This window comes from Babylonia areolata, chromosome 29, assembly GCF_041734735.1.
Source record: "Babylonia areolata isolate BAREFJ2019XMU chromosome 29, ASM4173473v1, whole genome shotgun sequence".
Classification (NCBI taxonomy): Eukaryota; Metazoa; Mollusca; class Gastropoda; order Neogastropoda; family Buccinidae; genus Babylonia; species Babylonia areolata.
The window spans coordinates 23,730,200-23,746,636 of record NC_134904.1 but is presented as its reverse complement, the minus strand read 5'-3'; the positions used below and the strand labels follow the sequence as shown (position 1 = coordinate 23,746,636).

General features: G+C 49.4%; 1 protein-coding gene across 1 annotated transcript in view; it reads left to right on the top strand.

The window, feature by feature from the left end:
- The window catches only part of LOC143302199 (ras-related protein Rab-35-like), a 49,451-nt gene that overhangs the window by 1,987 nt on the left and 31,027 nt on the right, over window positions 1–16,437 (top strand). The window contains exon 2 of the mRNA XM_076616763.1: window positions 15,192–15,242. Coding sequence (XP_076472878.1) covers window positions 15,192–15,242 — 51 coding nt within the window. The remainder of the gene's footprint in view (window positions 1–15,191; window positions 15,243–16,437) is intronic.

Genomic DNA, 16,437 nt, shown 5'->3' with positions numbered 1-16,437 from the left:
ATTTTCGCTGGGTGCCTAAGTGCGGGTTCCATGCCTCGTGTGCCATACCACGAAGGCAGGGATCATGATGCTGGGACTGAGACTCTCCCAGGCCCGGAGCTCATGATTCCTCCCAATACGGACCGCGGCAATGCGTCTTTAGACGCTGATTGCGGAGGCGACTTTCGTACCAGTAAAACGGTCATGAAGGGGACCGGGGGGAAAGTGGTACGAGCGTCGCCTCCCGAGGTGTCCCAGCGCGAGGCAGGGAGGAGGGGGAGTGGCAAGTCCTCTCCTGGCAACTCGCAGCTGGGCGCGAACTCCCAAGGGGAGGCCGCGCCCAGCCGTTACCCGGGTCCCCACTCGGGGACGGCCCTCATGGGCCCCATTGTTGTTCCCCCTCCTCCCTTCTCTGTGGACCCCCCTCCCCCACCTCCTTTTGGGGGGGGAGAAAAATTTGGTTCCGGGGGGGGGGGGGGGGGATCTCTACTTTGCCCACCCTGGGCCAAGCCACCCCAGTCTCCCCACGGGAGGGGATTCAGGGCGCGTGGCAGCCTGCTCTGTAGGTCTTCCCGCTATCCAGCCGGTCTCCCCTGCAGGGGGAGGCCCGTGCGTGTCAGGCAGTTCCGGGCAGTCAGCCCGCTCATCTTCGGGCGGGACTGACACCCAAGTCGGACCTGACCTCCCTCCGACTTGGCCAGGTTTTTTCCTTCATGGAGGTCAAGGCACCAGTGACCCTTGGGGTTCGGGTCACAGTATGGCTGGTGCCCATGGGTGGTTACCCCCATTCTACCCGTACTGGGGCGCACCTATGGTGCACGCTGGGTTGCCAGGAGTACCAAGGGCCAACCCCTTGTCCGCTCCCCACCGGACCCAACCCAGCACATCTCACAGGGTGACACACACAGCCCCGACAAGTGGGATCGACTTCTTGTCGGTCAGGTCGAGCTCCTCGACCAATATTGCCACTCTGTCCACAAATCGGGCCTCTGTCAACCCACAGGTGACCTCCACGGTCACAACGGCCTCCTTGTCAGGACCGACGGCTGCTGAGGGGCCCTACTCGGCCCGGGGGAGCCTGCAGTTCCCACCTACCCAGCCCTCGGTCCTACAGTGAGATGAGCAAGTGTTTGTCCCCTCACAGCACTCGTGGGTCCGTCTTGCATCCAGGGACGCCCTCTCTGAAAAGGTGTGGCACCCACCATCCCAAGCATGGTTGGACCTACGGTCCACATGCTCCCCACACGCTTCAGGTGTCAAGGACAAAACAGCGGCGGCCATGGTCCCGGCTCGGGATCGTCCCAGCTCATCCTGCTGGGCTGACTACAGCTCACAGGACGCCCCAGTGGGATGGCACCCAGCAGGGGATGGACTGCAAACAAGATTGGGAGCCCCTGTCTTCGGATGAGGACGAACATGGGGACAGATTGAGCCCGCGCCTCCCTAGGGACCAGCCTGAACCAAACTCGGACTTTGCCGAGCTTGAACTGACCCTCCCCAATAGGGTCAGGTATGCCAAATCAGTCCCTCAGGCTACTTTGTTACCCTTGACCCTCCTTACGCCATGTGACTCTAACTCCAGAACCACAAGGCAACTCAGAGTGCCAGAAATGGTGCAGGAATGGCTTAATAAGCCAGCCCGCACTGTCAGGGGTGCTGCTTCCATCCCTCCTCCAGGCAGGGAGTCCCTCTCTGCCCTGGACGCTTTTTCCCCAGGAAAGTTCCTTAAAGATTCCTCCAAGGGAGGGGTGTGGTCCTGGTACACACAGGACCACCCTGCCTACAGGGAAGCAGAGCCCTCCGCGCAGGACAGGATGTGGGTCTCACAGCACACCACCTTCCCCACTTCAGCTACCCTATCCTTTAAAATGTTAGCAGAGTGGGACAAATTGGCCCACCGCTGCCTCCTCGAGGTTTCCACGGCTTATAGCTTCTTAGACGCATTCCTCCGCAGGGCCAATGAGCTGTGGGAACAGCGTCCGGTTAATCAGGACACGGGGTCTCCTTCCTCTGTCCCGCCTGGCCTCTTCACTGACCAGAGGTTAAACGCTTTTGGCAATAGGGTAGCATCTGGTCTCACGGCAGCTGCAGACACAGCTACCAGCCTTCACTTCAATACTGTGCTAGCACGGCGTGATGCCATTCTCCGCCTCTCTAACATTCCTGTGGAGGAGAGGGCTGCCCTGCGGTCCATCCCAGCACAGCAGCACTCCCTCTTCGGCCAGTATGCGCCCCATTTTGTCAGCCACAGGGCAGAGACAAACAGGGAGGTGGCCTCATATTTGGCCCACACCTCCCAGGGGCTCCAGGGTTCTATGCCATTGAAGAGACCGGCCACCAGGGCCCCTCCATATACCACGCTGCCTAAGTCAAAGCGGCGTGTGCAGAATCAGCGGCAGAGGAATAAACCACCTTATGTCCGTCCAAGCCGACAGGCCATGCCCAAGGCCAGAAGGCAGCACCCCCAATGACTGGGCCCCGATTCAGCACTGCCAGTCGTTCAGCCCCTCCAAGTAGGAAACTTGTCCCAGCATGCACATCAGTGGCGTGCTCTGGGACTCAACGACGGGATTGTATCGGTGCTAGAGTCGGGGTATATGCTGCCTTGGGCGGAGGACCGCCCCCCTCTAAGATCCACTCCTCCTCCTTATGTGCCCAGCTCGATGGAGCAGGAGAGCGTCTTGGAGAAAGAGATATCGCACCTACTCCTCATAGGGGCGATATCTCAACTCTCGGACCCGGGCCCCGGTTTTTACGGCTGGTTGTTCGTGATTCCAAAGGTCTCGGGAGGGTGGAGACCAGTTTTGGACTTGTCCCCCCTCAACAAATTCCTCCCCAAAATCAAATTCAAGATGGACACACAGGCACAGATTCGGGAGACCATCCAACAAGGCGATTGGGCTACCTCTATCAATCTGAAAGATGCTATTTTCATATCCTCATCCATTCGGCATCCCGTTGGTACCTGAGGTTCGTGTGGAGGGACAAGGTGTTCCAGTTCCCGGCCCTCCCATTTGGTCTGTTCCTTGCCCCTTTCCTGTTCACCAAGATGGTGCGGGAATTGGTGTCCATCGTCCGCTCGGAATCCATTCGTCTGTGTGTACCTGGACGACTGGCTTATCCTGGCCCAGTCGCAGGCCCTGTGCCAGAGTCATACGGCCAGTCTTCTAGACCTTTGCTCCCAACTGGGCTTCCTCATGAACCAGGAGAAATGCGATCTGTCCCCAAGTCAGTCCTTCGACTTCTTAGGGATGAGATTCGACACGCGGTCCATGATAGTCTCTCCCACGCCAGATCGCTGGGACCGCCTGGCAGGCCTCCTCAGCCACTTGCGCCATTCCTCCCAAGCAACAGCGCGGACACTTTCTTCCCTCCTGGGCATGATGGAGTCCATGGCACCTCTCATTCCCCTGGGCAGGGTTCTCAAGCACCCTCTCCAGAGGGTACTGAGGTTACACTGGTCCCAGAGCACTCAGCCATGGGATACCCAGATATGTCTGGGCGAGTGGTTCCTCGAGGTGACATCAGAGTGGTTAATCACCCCTCTTCGGACACAGGGGGTGCCCATAGCCCCACCTACTCTTCAGGTGGCACTCTTCACAGACGCCTCCTCCCTGGGCTGGGGAGCCCACATGGACTCACTCCATGCAGCAGGGACTTGGTCCCCGGAGGAGCGCCTATGCCACATCAATGTTCTGGAACTGGAGGCAGTTCGCAGGGGTCTCCTACACTTCATGGGGGAGGCCACTGGCAAGACCATCTGCTTGTTCACGGACAAGACGACGGTCGCATGTTATGTGAACAAAGGGGGGTGGGGGGGAGCGCACTCGGCAGACCTCTCCCTGCGGACCGAGGCTCTCCTCCGTTGGTGCCACAGCAAGGGCATTGCACTTTCAGCGAGACACTTAGCAGGAAAAGCCAACATCTTGGCAGATGCTCTCAGCAGGTCCAAGAGTGTCATACGCACGGAGTGGACCCTGGACAAGGACACCCTTCAGGGGGTGTGGGAACTGTGGTTTCGGCCGATGGTGGACCTTTTTGCCACAAAGTTCAACAAGAGACTTCTCACTTATGTCTCTCCGGTCACCGACCCAGAAGCGTGGGCAGTGGATGCTCTCTCTCTAGACTGGAGCAGTCTGATTGCCTACACGTTTCCTCCCTTTCCAGTTCTGTCCAAGGTGATACGGAAAGACAGATTGGAACGCCCGCAGCTGATCCTCATTGCGCCGAAATGGCCAGCCCAGCCGTGGTTTCCGGACCTTCAGTCCCTGACACATGTTCCACCCCTGGAACTCGAAACCAAATCTCATCTGCTGAGGCAGCCTCGCTCGGGCACTCCTCATTCCAATCCTCAACAGCTTCACCTGCACGCATGGCTGCTGTGCGGTCGGAACTGTCAGCATCACCATTGAAGTCTTCAACCCCCCGGTTGGCCTCTGTGTCGGCTGCGCTTACCCAGGGGTGTGCCTCCTCTGACCTCCTCTCCATAGTCACCAGAGCAAGGAGGCAGGGAACAGAGACTTTGTATGACTTTCGCTGGAAGAAATGGTTGCGGTGGTGTACAGCTCAGGGCATTCCCCCTACTAACCCTACGAGCATGCAGCTGGCCAACTTTCTGGCTCACTGCTCCTTAGTTCTCATCCTGTCTGCTAGTTCTGTGCGAGGGTACAGGTCTGCCATCTGTACCACAATCAAACAGCTAGGTGGTCCCGCCTTTGAAGCGGATTTCTTGCTCAGAGAGGTGGCTAGGGGTGCCCCTCTGAAGGAAGCTAGAAACCCCAGAAGAGTGCCCCTCTGGGACTTGTTCCTGGTGCTGGATTTCATTCGAAAACAGCCCTTTGAGCCACTGGGGACTATTCCTTTTGACTTGCTCACCCTCAAGCTCAAGACCACTTTCCTTCTGTTGCTGGCCACAGGCTGTCGTAGAAGCGAGATTCATGGTCTTAGTGGAATGCCACAAGATCTGGCCTTCCACAGAGATGGTTCCATCACTATTCGTTTCCTTCCAGAGTTTCTGGCTAAGAACCAAGACCCTGCGGTTCCTTCCCCCTCTCTGAGGGTCAGACCTTTGTCTGATATTCTTGCCCAAGATGATGAGGATAGGCATCTCTGCCCTGTTCGATGTCTCAAATACTATTGGGATAGGTCTCGCCATAGGCGTTCTTCTCAGAGGCGTCTGTTCATCTCCCGCAATGAGAATTACAAGAAAGACATCGCTGCAGGCACCATTTCCCGCTGGGTTTCCCAAGTCATTCGTAGAGCCTACTCTCATGCACACAGGGATATCAGCTGTCTTCATCCCAGAGCACACGAAGTGCGGGCCATAGCTACTTCGGCTGCTTTCCAGCACTCAGTGCCACCGCAACATGTCTTGGAGGCAGCCTTCTGGCGGTCTGAGAATCCCTTCATCAACTTCTACCTCAGGAATTTCCGTATGACCAGGGCTGACGGTTCCAAGGGGATTTCCTTTGTCGCGGCTAACACTGCCGTCTCGGTTACAAGGGCTCCCCATACAAACCAGTAGGCGTTGCCCTCCTCCATTTGCTTTAAATTCTGCATCAGTTTGACATGGTACAGTATATGACACCAAAAGGAGGAGTTTGTATTATACTCCGTGTTTGGTGTTACATATACTTACCATGTCAAACTCGAATGCCCGCCCGTCCGTCCCCGCGTCTCCGCCGTGGTTCTCATGGGGCTTTTTCGTTCATGGCCACGGAATGATTCAGCGCTTATAGCTGTTAGAGGCGTTTGATTGGCTAAGAGCGGGCCAGACTAAGAGGGGCGTCTTTTCACTGTTAGCCGCGCAAAATTTGGCCAAACAGAGCAAACCATAGGCCTAGTTTGCATCAGTTTGACATGGTAAGTATATGTAACATCAAACATGGAGTATAATACAAACTCCTCCTCTCAGTATTTATCCTGCTGGTTCCGAGCAACAGAAACAAAACCCAATTAGGCAATATTACAACCGCCTAATCACATTTCCATCACCACAAAATGTTTTGGAAAATTTAGACAACAACTCAAGCTGAATACATGGCAAAACAACACACCCTAAACACAACCTTATTAATTCCCTCAAAAATATCTAGAAATGAAAGAGTACTATATTTAAAAGATTTTGGTTAAAACACCTCCTTCAACCTTATACACACCCAAAACCTAAGTCCCATAATCCCAACAAATCCTCCCGAAACCTGGAGGGGGTCAGGCTGGTGTTCTCTTGACCCTCTCCCGGGAGGGTCACTACCTTGTCGTGGTCGGGAGGCTTAGTGGCCAGTGATCGAGCGAGCTATGTCGGCGGGGGCATCAGTGCTTCTTGGGGTTTGGTGCTCTGGTCCCAGGTCTTAATTGACAGCCTACATAGCCATCGTAGCTGTTAGGGCTGAATAAGTGGTGGTTTTGTACTGATGCCCCTGATAGGGCTTCCCACGCCGAACAGGTCGTGAGTGAGGCCCAAACTAAATGGGACCCACTGTCCCTTTCGCTGTTCTCTATTCTTTTTACCGCCTCTTTTCTGTCCTCAGCTCCCCATCAAGCCTTCTTTTCCACATTCTTTTTTCTCTGCGGCCTTCTTCAGGACCGCCGTGTTTGCCGTGCGGCGCGACCTGTGATGGAGGGGAATGAGATCCTGGGGATTGAGAGAGCACGCTGCTCTCAACACATCCCTTTGGCTCGGACCTCTCCTAAGACAGGCGGCACACATTGGCCCATGTGTGTCAATCGGCTACCCCTTCGTGGGGCTCGGTCAAGACTGGCAGTTTAGTGGCTAGCGAAGATAACCCCCATAGTGCTCGGTTCTCTGTCCCCGGGAGCTGGGCATGATCGGGGGGGGAACACGTTGGAGCTAGACTGTTGGTTGTATATCCCTCCCGAAACCTGGAAGGGGTCAAGTTGGTGTTCCCTTGACCCTGGCCCCTAAGTTGGACCCCATGGTGGGTGGGTAAGGGAGGGATGAATTTACATTTTTTTCAACATGACTTCCAAAAAATCACACACCCCTAACTCTGGAAAAAGACGGCGGCAGGGAACGGACGACTCAGACTCCGATTCGGAGGTCGTTGAGACCTCTGGATTTTGGCCATCGTGGCTTGTGATGGAGGGCGCTGATGACGACAAGCCCTTGTCGGCTCTCAGCCCCTTCGATGTCCAGAAGGGCTTTCAGTGTCTGGCAGGATCGCTGAAATCCATCAAGAGGCTGAGGAGCGGAGCATTTTTAGTTCAGACAGAGTCCAAAAAGCAGACACAGCTCCTTCTCAAGGCGACCACTTTCGTGGATAGGGCGGTGAAGGTTTCCCCTCACAAAGGTCTCAACTGCTCAAAGGGGGTCATCAGATGCCCGGAGTTGAAAGGTGTGTCTGAGGCTGAAATCAAGAGCGAGCTGTCTCTCAGGGAGTGACCGACGTGTACAGGGTGACGGTGAGGAAGGGGTCGGACAGAGTCCCGACCAACACTTTCTTCCTCACCTTCTGCTGCCCGGATGTCCCCAAGGACATTCGGGTCGGATACCTGATAGTTAGTGTAAGCCTGTATGTGCCGTCCCCTCTGAGATGTTTTAAATGCCAGAAATTCGGACACGTGAGAGACCGATGTAAGGAGGAAGAGGCGTGTGGCACCTGTTCGAAGGCGGCGCACCAGGGCGATTGTGTCAGTGCAGCCCGGTGTGCGAACTGCGGAGGTGGCCACCCGTCCTCATCGAAAGACTGCCCCGCCTGGAAAAAAGAAAAACAAATCCAGAAGGTCAAGACAGAAAAGAAGTTATCCTTCTTTGAGGCAGAGAAACAGGTGGAGGCCGCGTCGCCTAAGGCGTCGTACGCCTCTGTCATCAGACCCAGGACGGTGGACGTCGCGGTCCAGACGACGTCCACAGGGACGCAGAAGGACGACTTACCCACCTCGTCGGAACCGTTGGCCTTGGGTGGAGGCGCCGTGTCCACCCCTTCCCATCCTGTGCGGCAGTCCTCAGGGGCTGCTGGGCGGGAGCGGAAAACCTCGGGCGGAGGCACGTTGTCCGCCTCCCGCCCCACCCCACCCCCCGGCACCCCTCGCCCCGCCTCTCGTCTGCCTGGCCCTCGGGCTGTCGGAAGTGGCCGGAAACCCCCCGTACCTCCAAAACTCAAGGAGGGGAGGGTTGCGGCCTCGGCGGGATCGGGAGGGGCCGAGGTTGTGGATATTCCGACTCGGTCGGAATCCGAAAAAGTAATTTATAAAAATAAATACTCCATCCTGGCCGACCTTGAGCCACCGCGAGCAGAGGAGCAGGGGGTAGCGATGGAATAGGCTGCTGCTTTATGTTTTTTTTAACCTTTTTAATGGCAGTGATCCACTGGAACATCCGGGGTTTCTACGCCAATTTTCAGGAACTCCAGCTGCTTTGTCGTGCTTTGAAACCTTCAGTGCTGGCGCTGCAGGAGACTCTGCAAAGAGATTGCAAGGTTTTATCTCTCTCTGGTTTTAACTCTGTTTTTAAACCCGCTCAACCGAAGCAAGAGGGATTGACGGAAGGTGTCACTCTTTTTATTCGCAAGTCCCTTTTATACAGTACAGTTCTTTTAAGCACCCCTTTACAGGCGGTGGCAGTGAGAGTCACACTTGAGAAAACCATCACTGTCTGCTCTCTCTACCTTCCTCCTTCCGTCCGTGTTCTGAGGCAGGACCTCATGAATCTGGTCGACCAGCTCCCACGTCCGTTTTTACTGTTGGGCGACTTCAATGGACACTCCCCGCTCTGGGGAAGTGAGATGACATCAGCCCGAGGTCTTCTCTTGGAAAACCTTCTTTCCGACATGGACTTGTGCTGTCTTAACAAGTCTCCCACTTACCTTCATCTGCCCTCTGGAAAGCTCTCGTGTTTAGATCTGTCGGGCTGCGATCCATCGTTGGTCCTGGACTACGAGTGGAAAGTGCACGACGATCTGCACGGGAGTGACCACTTTCCTGTCGTCCTCCGCCCCACAGATGGAGAAGGTGACTCTCTGCCTGACCGCCTGTATTACGACAAAGCAGACTGGAGTTTTTTTTACCACCAAGATAAGAGCGGAGCTGCAGGAAGAAACAGTATTGAAAAGCAAGGACCCTGCTGACACTCTGACTCGGATCGTTTTAGATTGCGCCAAAGCAGCAGTCCCATCGTCTCCCTCCAAGCCTCAGGTCCCTAGAACGCCCTGGTTCAACGCGGAATGTCGGGAGGCCCGCAAGTCTCGGAAGAGAGCGCAGCGACGCGTCTTTCGGAGACCGGAGACCGATAGCGTTCGAACCCATCAACAGTTGAGGGCGAAAGCCAGGTATGTTTTCAAAAAGAGCCAGAGGAAGTCATGGAGAGATTTTTGCTCTTCCTTAACCTCCAACACACCCAAGAAGAAAGTGTGGAGGGTTTTAAAAAGAATTAAGGGCAAAAACATATGCCCGACCTTTCACCATCTTAAACTCTCAGACGCTCTGGTCACAGAGAAGAAAGCAGTTGCCAATTTGCTTGCCTCCACAATAGAACAGAACTCGAGATCTGCTAACAAATTTGCTCGCTTTCTTAAAACCAAAAACCTGTCAGAAAAAACACCATGTAACTTCTTTTCCGACAACACAGAGAATTACAACCTTCCTTTCACAATGAACGAACTTAAATCTGCCCTTCAGACCTGTACGGATTCCTGTCCAGGAATGGACGAGGTCCATTATAAACTCCTAAAGCACCTTCCCCAAACCTGTCTGGACACCCTGCTTAAAGTTTATAACCACATCTGGGTCACAGGCTTTTTTCCACCCTCCTGGCGGAAAGCCCTCATAATCCCGCTGCCGAAACCGGGAAAAGACCCCTCGAACCCCTCCAACTACCGCCCAATTGCACTGACCAGCTGCATCTGCAAACTGATGGAGAAGATGGTCAACGGTAGACTGATGTGGAAACTAGAGACCGACGGCCTTCCGGCGAAAGAACAGTGCGGTTTCCACAAGCATCGCTCTACCGTTGACCATCTGGTCCGTCTGGAAACCACTGTAAGAAATGCATTTGTAAACAAACAACATGTGGTGGCCACATTTTTTGACTTGGAGAAAGCTTACGATACCACGTGGAAATTTGGTATTCTTTCCGACTTGCACAAGCTCGGCTTCCGAGGACACCTGCCTCAGTTCATCCGCAATTTTTTACAAGACAGACAATTCCAGGTGAGACTCGGCACCACTCTGTCCGACATTCACGAGCAGGAGCTGGGTGTCCCGCAAGGGAGCATCCTGTCGCCGGCTCTTTTCAGCATCAAAATTAATGACATCGTTCAATTCGTTCAGAGGGGATCGGACAGCTCGCTGTTCGTGGACGATTTTGCCTTATATGCAACCGGCAGCACGTACGCCAGCATCCAGCGACGGCTTCAGCTCTGCGTCAACAAAATCCAGTGTTGGGCAGAGGAGAATGGCTTCACATTTTCGTCCTCCAAAACTGAATGCATCCATTTTCATAATTTTCGCCAGTTCTATCCGGACCCTGAAATCCGTCTGGGAACATCCACCATCCCCGCGGTCAAGGAAGCCAGATTTTTAGGGGTCGTCTTCATCAGAAGCTGAACTTCCTCAGCCACATTAAACAGCTGAAAGTATCTTGCCAAAAAGCCCTTAACATCATCCGAGTTGTGGCACACACGAACTGGGGTGCTGATAAGAGAACTCTCTTGCACCTCTACAGAGCCCTGGTCCGGTCCAAACTGGATTATGGAAGTGTGGTATACGGCTCGGCCAGACGGTCCTATCTGAAACTGTTGGACCCTGTACACCACCAAGAGCTCCGTCTCAGCTTAGGTGCTTTCCGCACCACCCCTGTGCACAGCCTGTATGCAGAGGCGGGGGAACCGCCTCTCTCCAACCGCAGATTGAAGCTGACCCTGAATTATTATTTGAAGTTGTTTTCGGAACCTACAAACCCTGCTTACGACGCTGTATTCAACAACCCTTTCGATAAGAAATTTACAGACAACCCAAACTGCATACCTCCTCTCGGACTCCGCATTCAGCCGCACTTGGAAAATGCCGATCTGGATGTCAGTGGCATCTCAGATTTCTCTAAGTTCCCTGACAGCCCCCCGTGGACCTTTACAACACCTGAAGTCCGATTCGATCTGGCCTCATACCGAAAAGACACCACCAGTTCTCTGGCCTACAGAACCTACTTTTCGGAACTGTGCCACAAATTCCCCACTTTTCAAAGCATCTTCACTGACGGTTCCAAGTCTGAGGACGGAGTCGCCGCATCTGCGTTCTGTCCCGCCTTTCCTGACCGGCCCTCAACGGAACACATCCTGTCTGACAGCTCGGTGTACACTGCGGAACTGACCGCACTGGTTCTGGGGTTAAAAATGGTTCTGTCTTCGAAACAGAAGAGATTCATGATCTTTTCCGACTCCTTGTCAGCCCTGGAGGCGATTGCCTGCAGGAAAATCACTCATCCCAAACTGCTGGAATTTTATGAAACTTTTACTCTCGCAACGAAGAAAGGATACGAGGTTGTGTTGGCCTGGGTTCCCGGACATGTTGGCATTCGTGGTAACGAAAGGGCGGACCTGCTGGCCAGGAACGCTGTAAAGAAAGAATTGTCCAGATCCTTGGTACCCTATACAGACATGAAGCGGAAGATCAACACTTACGTTAAGGATCTTTGGCAAGAGGAGTGGAACACCCAGACGGACAACAAGCTCTTCCAGATCCGTCCGGACCTAAAAGAGACCCTCCCTTCAGGGGTGAAGAACAGAAAGGAGGAGTCTGTGCTGTGCAGACTGCGTACGGGGCATACTTTTTTTACTCATTCTTACTTGTTGAAGGGGGAGGAGGCCCCTCGATGCATTCCCTGTGACGAGCCTCTCACCGTGAAACACGTGCTCCTTGACTGTTGGGATCTGCATGACGTTAGACGCAGACATTACATGGCGGTTTCTTTGAAGACTTTGTTTCGTGATGTCCCTCCGTGGGCGCTGATGGACTTCTTAAAAGAAGTGAACCTTTTTAACCAGATTTGAAGGTTTTAAACTATGGAAGTTTTCTTTTAACTTTGGAGTGAAAGTTTGAAGTGGTGACTCGTTTTAATTGGTTGTTGTTTTTTTTATCCTTGTAGTAGTTATTGACGCGGCGATAGCCTTGAGATGGCCTTAGTGGTCGGCGAGGCTCTAAGCACCATAATTTCATTTCATTTCATCCTCTTCCACCTTCACAGCTGTTGGGAAAGGTTTCCTCCTCCGCCTGGTCCGTCGTTGGGTGACTTCACATGTGGCAGGTAGTAGTGGGTTACATGGTACAAGTAGCAAGGGCACCAAGAGCAAAGCAAAATCTTATTTTCCCAGTGATATAACTCACAAACTCATCTCAAGAGTTAGGACAAGAAGGAATAGGACATGCCAGACACACATCACAAGAGATTCAGGTGCATTTGTTTAGAACTGAACTGACACAAGAGAACTAGGGAGCAAAAAGGGGGTGGGAAAAGAGGGAGAGAGAAGGAGGGAGAAAGGGAGAGGTGATCGGGAGAAGAACACACAAACATGCACAACATGTGCACAAAGGAACACCATGAACCGTGAAACTAAGAACTGACTCAAAAAAGTTTTAAAAAGTATGCTTCTTATTTGTATTTGTATTTATTTTTATCACAACAGATTTCTCTTTGTGAAATTCAGGCTGCTCTCCCTAGGGATAGCGCGTTGCTACACTACAGCACCAGCCTTTTTTTTCTTTTTTTTTTCCTGCGTGCGGTTTTATTTGTTTTTCTTATCAAAGTGGATTTTTCTACAGAATTTTGCCAGGAACAGCCCTTTTGTTGCCATTGGGTTCTTTTACGTGTGCTAAGTGCATGCTGCACACCCTGTACTTAGTACTTAGTACAAGTATCATTCAGTATTAATTTGATACATGTATGTATATATGTATGACTGTGTGTGTGTATATGTATATATTTATGTATATGTATAATAAATCTAGTACTTCATACATTTTGTTTTGATATATACTGTATACCTTGATATATAACTACAAGTATTGTACATAATCATAATGCATACACAGTTGGCAAAAGTGGCGTGTGAAATAGACCTTAAGTTGAAAAACCTGTTTTTCATCCACAAAAATATTACACATAATAATAATGATAATAATGGATACTTATATGGCACACTATCCAGAAATCTGCTCAAGGTGCTTTACAAAAACGCTTTTGTTAAGATAAAACATTACATCTATGTTACATACACACACCAAAATGTGACTACACACACACTCACACACACACATCAGGTATACACTTTCTTTATTTTCCACAATTGAACCATGAGGATATGATATCAAAAGAGCTATCTAGAACATCATGACTGTAACAGTGTGGGCAGCAACAGCCCATTGACAAGAATGACAGGTATGCACTGAAATTTATGTGTGTGAAGCCAGGTTTGATCTGGTGACAGACCAGGAAGGTGACATTTGCTTAGGGCTAAAAAATGTCATGTGAAGCATGCTGGATAGGAGACTAGGACTGCACAGAGCAGTGTTTAAACAAAAAAATAAAAAAGATATATATGTGTGTGTGTGTGGTACAGGGTGTTTTTCTGAGGGATGTATTTTTCTTCTGACAAATCAGATTTATAGAATTACCTCAGTTTTAGAATTTTTTTCTCTTTTGCTTTCTTTCTCTGGCCTCTTTGTGTGTGTCTTTTTCACTCATTCCAACACACACACAAATACACTAAACAAATGCAAAAATGCATTCTTGTACAACACATGTACACATTTGTGCATGCACAAACATGTGTACATGTGCACGCACACATACACACACACACATCTTATATTCAGCTATCATTGGCATTCAAGATGTTTGAAATGATGCATGAGCAGTCATTCAACCAAAACTTTCTGTATATTATTGATAATACATTGGCACCCAGTCAGTTTGGACAGGGTTTGCAAGAGTGCATTGTCAGTCTATTTGCATATTTTTTTTATAAAATGTTTTGTTAAATTGTTTATTTCATATTGAATATCAAATTGACAGATGAACATGGTGCATGAATTGAAATAATTTATAGGAATTTCAGGGGAGAAAAGTAGTCAGACAATATGAAACTAGTTACAATAAATTTATATGTATCATATGTTGTTCAGTATGTAACTGGTCATGGATATTATTAGAATAATTATTACTTTGTCTGTGTTATAAATGTATTCACAAATCTGCCCCTTCCTGTCTCTGTGACTGCCTTCACCTCTACACCCCATCTCGCTCTCTATGATTGGTTTCGGATCCACTCTGTTTGGGAATACCCAGATTCAAACAGTCCACTGTCAGCTGAAGTTCTTTCTCAGTCACTGGACCTTTTATTTAGAATGAACTTCCTTTTTCGTTTTGTCTGTTCTTCGCACTCAGCTCTTTCAAGTCTGGCCTGAAAACCCGCCTCTTTCCAAGATAGCCTATGTCCCCTGCCTTTTCTTTGTCTTCAGTTTCTCAAGTTTGGAGTTATGCATGTGTGTGAATGACTGGTGTGAAAGAACTTTGAATCTTTTATCTGTCTCTGCACAAGATTCAGCACTATATAAATACATGTACTTATTATTATTACTACCCCAGCCCACCAGTAATAATAATGCTTACTCTACGGTGACATGCATGCCCAGTATAGGTTGTTGTTTGTTGTTGTTGTCATGCAGTGTGTAGCTGATTGATGTTTAATGGACATGGTTTTATGCTTGATTTTCACAGGGGGGTTAGCAGCTATTCAGATCAGTGTGCAGTAGCACTTACTCCAAGATGCACAAGCAATGATACAGGAAAAACAAAAGAATTAGCAAAAACAAACTTTCTTTAATTACAGTTAAATTTCTGCTCAGTTCTCCCATTCCAAGCACACCCAGTTGTGAAGGATTAGCAAAAGAACATGAGCACTCAACTCAGCACCCTCCCCACACATGCCTAACTAAAACTGTAACTGTCACATCATCCCAGCACACCCTCACCATTTTCATTCACCTCTTTTACGCAGTTAACAAACGTGGTCCTGGAAGAAAAACGTCTTCAAACACCTGAACTTCTCTGCTCCTTTTCCTGATAATAATAATATTATTATTATCATCATCATTATTATTGTTGTTAATAATTTATTTTCAGTGATAATAAAAAATACGTTTTTTTACAGCCAGTGTTCTTATCTTGCAATTGCAGAAGATTTTTGGGTTGTTTTCAGGTGTTGGCAAAAGCAGCCTGTTGCTGAGGTTTGCTGACAATGTGTTTTCTGGTAAGTCAGATTTTATCTGGTGATATGCAAATGATATATTACCTTTTTCATTTTCTTGTCAACTTATGTTTTTCTTCTGTTTGTGTTTGTGGATTGACAAAGCTTATGCCACATTCACATGTTCATAGTATACACATCTACATGTGTGCATTAATCTATTTTCATTATGTGATGCACCTAGTCCACCCAGTTGTGAAGGAGTTTTTGTCCCTGGCTTGGGGAAATATCATAGCAAAAGAACATGAAACCCACCCCACATACACAATCATAATGATGATGATATTATTGATAATAATGTTAATTGTAAGTTTATATATGGAGGATAATCAATTTTGCTCTGAGTGCTTTACAATTACAATCGTAACCTTTAATGAAACTTGCGAATTAACATCAAATCTGAGATTAAGTGAAAACCTGATTTTGTTTGGATGCAATGGAAACATCAAAACTATGTGGTATTTGATTTTTATTATTCTTATACTAGTATGGTAATAATAATGATGATGATAATGGATACTTGTAGATTGTGAAATATGGGAGAGTGGTGAAGATTGTGAGGTAAAATGTTCCAGACAGATGGGGCTGAAGGAGAAAAAGAGATTCATTGAAAGATCATGTTTTAACACAGGGTGCAAGTAACTGCTGTGAATCAGATGATCTGAATTGTCGATGGGGTGGTAGGTTTGGATGACTTCTGTCAGATACTGAGGGCCAGCACCCGTAATGGATTTTATATTTAAAGGTGAGAGTTGCAACTTTGTACTGAATTCAGGCAGAAATTGGTATCCAGTGAAGAGAATGCAGAAGATGAGTGATATTGTCACTTTTTGGTTCTAAGGATTAAACTGACTGCTGTATTTTGAACTTTCTGGAGTTTTTGTAGTAAGTATTGAGAACAGCTGATGAGGAGTGAATTACAAAAATCAAGTCTGGACAAGACAAGAGAGCACACCAGAGTTTGTGTTGCTTGAGTAGTAAGGAGGTGTCAAATGGAACTGATCTTTTTAATTTGAAAGTATGCAGTCTTGCAGAGATTGTTAACATGTTTCTTCATTGAAAGGTTTGAATCCATCGTCCAGATTTTTCACTGAAGATGAGTCTACATATGAATCTCCAATTTCAAGAGAGAAAGGTAAAAAGTTTTTAATAGACAGTCTGCTTGAAGAAATAATTATAGCTTCAGTTTTACTGTCAT